This window comes from Penaeus monodon, chromosome 36 (genome assembly GCF_015228065.2).
Source record: "Penaeus monodon isolate SGIC_2016 chromosome 36, NSTDA_Pmon_1, whole genome shotgun sequence".
Lineage (NCBI taxonomy): Eukaryota > Metazoa > Arthropoda > Malacostraca > Decapoda > Penaeidae > Penaeus > Penaeus monodon.
Genome location: NC_051421.1, coordinates 1,366,166 through 1,370,162, shown reverse-complemented (window position 1 = coordinate 1,370,162; position 3,997 = coordinate 1,366,166). Strand labels below are relative to the sequence as shown.

The 3,997-nt window shown below is 47.1% G+C and overlaps 1 protein-coding gene across 1 annotated transcript in view; it reads left to right on the top strand.

Annotated features, from left to right (window-relative positions):
- Positions 1 to 2,983: 2,983 nt before the first annotated feature.
- The window catches only part of LOC119595656 (peptide-N(4)-(N-acetyl-beta-glucosaminyl)asparagine amidase-like), a gene marked incomplete in the record, with an annotated part of 4,215 nt that continues 3,201 nt past the window's right edge, over positions 2,984 to 3,997 (top strand). Inside the window, 1 exon segment of the mRNA XM_037944763.1 lies at positions 2,984 to 3,220. Within this exon segment, the coding sequence (XP_037800691.1) occupies positions 3,137 to 3,220 (84 nt within the window).

The window sequence follows — 3,997 nt, the reverse complement described above, 5'->3', positions numbered from 1 at the left end:
GACAACATCGTCGGCAACGTCAAGGTCTGGACACGTAAATGCTAGTGTTGCATCCACACGACTTTGGCTAGTAGCTTGCCATTATCCAGTCCATACAAGTTGTTGGAAAAGTGTTGGTGCAAGGACACGCCTTGCATCACTGAATTAACAGGACGAAAAGAAATTCGACATACCCCAACACCCTTTACCAGTACTTTCGTACAGATAGGAGGCTTGCTATCAGGCCACGAATCTGTGTCGAATTCCTGCGCCTCAGGATCTCCATAGCGATTCGATTGCACCGATTAAATCCAGACTGCTCCGGTCTCTGAGCATCACGTAGGTGGTTGCGGATCCGTTTCAGAAGAATGTGGCAGGGAAAACCTGGCCTGGTATGCTGAGCAGTGTAATGACAGGTAAGTGGTTACACTCCCACCGAGCCCCTTTCCCTTCCAGGAAGGGGATGCCACGCCACTCAGCAGGGCAGGGGGGAATGGTTACCAGGTGCCAAATGCAGTCAGGACTGATGCAGGCCCGAGCATAGGTTCATTCCCCAGCCTTTAGCAGTTCAGCAGGGATAATACATATGCTGCAGCTTTTCCACTCTTCAGCTTGGAGATGCCAGCCTAAACCTTGGTAGGGTAGGATGTCCGTCGCTACTGGGTGGATCCGGCAAAGGCACTGCGCATCGCATCCAAGCTAAGTTGGAGGGCCACCTGGTAACAATGTGCACAATACGCAGCCCAAACGTTCACGAACCCAAAATGATTGAGATGATCCGTCCATCTGCTGATCGGACTGCAGTCATCTGTGACGGAGGGCGTAGGTTAAGTTTTCTCAGGGCTTGGTAGGCAGGGCGAAGGTTATTTACAGAAATGGCCTCGACCTACAGCAAGATTCCATGTGAACTGTTCCGTGTCCGTCTCAGCAGTGACGCCGCCCCGCTCCCTACGCAACATGGAACGACGCTAAGAACTTGATTCCCATTCAGCCAAGATTTGTGACACGCTTCTAGTTGCCTCTCAGTCCAGGGAGATAGATTTGCAGTGTCTTTGGACGTAAGCAATGGACTCCTAGCTGCTTCGGTTGTTACGCACTTGCAGAACTCCCACAGAGCAATGGGTCCGTCAGGTTGGGGGTTCTGTGAATACGGTCAGAGACTGCCATGTGAACACGGTGCACACTCAGTCCTCCTTAGGTCGTCCAAGTGAAACACTTAGGGTGGCCAATGGAGGAGGGGTAAGTTTTGAAGTGGACCCACAGGGTAGCCAAAGCAGAATATGGTCAGTGCCACTGAATACAGCACTTGGTAAATTGAGTTCTGGAGGTCTCAATCGCATGTAACAAGAACGTGGTTAGTCTACTTGGCCACATGTTACGTATGCTGTTCCAAGGGCCAGCGATGCGGGTTGGAGCGCTGGTACAGGAGCCAAGATCCTCATTTTCTGGGCTAGCAAAGTCCGGAGAAAGAAGGCTATCTCGCTGCTGGGATCAGCTCTGACCATGGGGGAAGACACGGACATTCGTAGGCCGCTCGGTCACAGCCAGATACTCATTGAAGTCGCCCAGAAACAATGCGAATATCGCGCGGTGGCAATTTTCGTTGCCACAGATGCGAGTTTGGCGTAGAACGCCTCTTTCACATCGATTTGATATACATCGATCGGGAGCGGATACAGCAATAAGAGAACGAAGCCAAAGATGCTTCGTTCTCATCAAGGCCATACTACGCTCATCAACCGGTGTCACTCGAATACGAGGGTGAAGCGATTGGAGATGGATATGCACACCCTGGAGGTGGTGCCATCGCTGCGGCCTGGACCGTGAGTAGGGTACCACCCACACTGATTCGTCCGTAACAGGTGTTACCTTATAGGCCAGCCCACCTGAACTCCCAGTAGCTTCATTCCAGTGATAGTGGGGTAACCGATCATCCGGCCGCAAGGGACCGGATGTTCTACGACCTACTCTGACGGAAAAAGCAGCTAGATTAAGAATCAGTTGGTCACTCCGGGTGCACGACCACCGTGCTGCAGCCCTGCAGACACCACAGCCCCAATAAAGGGGGTCGGCAGGGCTGTGGGGAGCCCGCCCATCCACCTTGGGTTCCCGAGCGCTTTCCCCACAAGATTATGGTGGGTTGGCGGCTGCCGGGGCGCAGGCGGAGAGAACTCTCACTCCAATCGCACCCGACATTGCCTCCCAGCGGGACCCCAAGCCCGCCTTATTGCTGGGTGGGAGGGACAACACCCCTCCCCCCAGCATTTCCATTTATAGAAGACGTTGCCAGAGGGTCATTCTGGGGGGAGGAGGACTGGCAAGGCCCACCTCCCCTGAGCCGCCCCATTACCCCTGGGTGGCTAGGGGGGGGTAACATAAGCAGCAAGTCACTATAAGTAATACTTCAATACAAAAACTCCGATTTCTTGCCTTGTGCAATAACATCAGTACATCATAAAAGATCATATTCCACCCTGGAGAGCAAATGGGCAACTGATAGTGATAACTACCAATGACGTCACTTCTTGATTACTTAAATGACATCTAATGACCAAAATCTGAATTCCATACATTCTGCTTTAAATTAGAGGGGGTGTTCTATTTCAGCCCATGGATCTGTCTTACCCCACCTTCCTCTCTCTATATATATGTGTGTGTGTGTGTGTGTGTGTGTGTGTGTGTGTGTGTGTGTGTGTGTGTGTGTGTGTGTGTGTGTGTGTGTGTGTGTGTGTGTGTGTGTGTGTGTTGTGTGTGTGTGTGTGTGTGTGTCACACACACACAAGTATGACTTGCGTCTAATGAGTCCGGTGGAAGGTTGTGCATATAACCAATTTATAAATACACACAGACTGTTCAAATTACTGCAGCTCTTTGTCGTTGCTTAATTTTAGCTTGGATAGTCCTGATTTTATTCAACACGATAACACATATTTGCATTCGTTTACACAGTAAGAGAATTAACATAAGTTCTATCCTTATGCTCCATTCATGAAAACAATTACATAAAGCATCCCTGGTTCATTCTGTTCGTGCTGTCACCCCGATTGCGCAGGTCGCCTGTCGGACTCTCTTATCTCAGCCGTTGCTTGTGACTTTACTGTTTTGAACTGCAACGCACAGCAGATATTTTGCAACGCTTAGAAGTAAGAGGTCCACCATGGCCGAACTATCTAGTTGTGTAGAAATGCTGCTTGAAAACGATCAAGAGTTGTTGGAGGCAGCGACAGAAACATTGCTTAAGGTAATATGTAGTCTATGGATGTTTTATTCTCTGCAGTAAGTATCTAAAGCAACTTAAAGCCGTATGTATCACTTAGCTCTTTAAAAAGTTTACCCAAGCTTATCTTATCATGTAGTAATTTTACTACAAACTTTAAGCAATACCCAATGTAATTTTTTCAGTAATGGCAGCATGACTTTGTGACAGTATTCATAATATTTCCATGTAGTTTGGTGCTGCTTCATAGAAGAAATAAGATTTCTGTGGCACACACTAAAACACTGACCACTTACTGCTGACCAGGCTTGGATCATTTTAGGTTCTTTTGTCAAACTTGACCAAATATTCAAAGGTTTTATGAGTTTTATCAGTGGAATCTATAGGACCTAATAAACAGTTTACAGGCAGTGATATTCCAGATATGGTGATTTTTGCACGAAAATATATGGTCAGAGTTTTTTATGGAAAACACTGACCAACTTTTAAAGAAATGCTATTTATTATATTAGTATCATTTCAAGAATCTTAAATGAAAGCAGCAAATTTCAAGTTTCAACCAGCCTCCGACTTTGATAACAATTCTTTTTTAAATTTTGAAATGTTTTTTTTCCTTTCGAAATTCATTTTCCTGACTGATTTAAATTGGTAACCCTGGTATACGTGTTGTGTGTGTGTGTGTGTGTGTGTGTGGTGTGTGTGTGGTTGGTGTGTGTGTGTTGTGGTGTGTTGTGTGTTGTATGTTGTTGTAGATGATGAGAGTATGTTGTATGTATGTATGTTGTTGTTAGGGTTTTATTT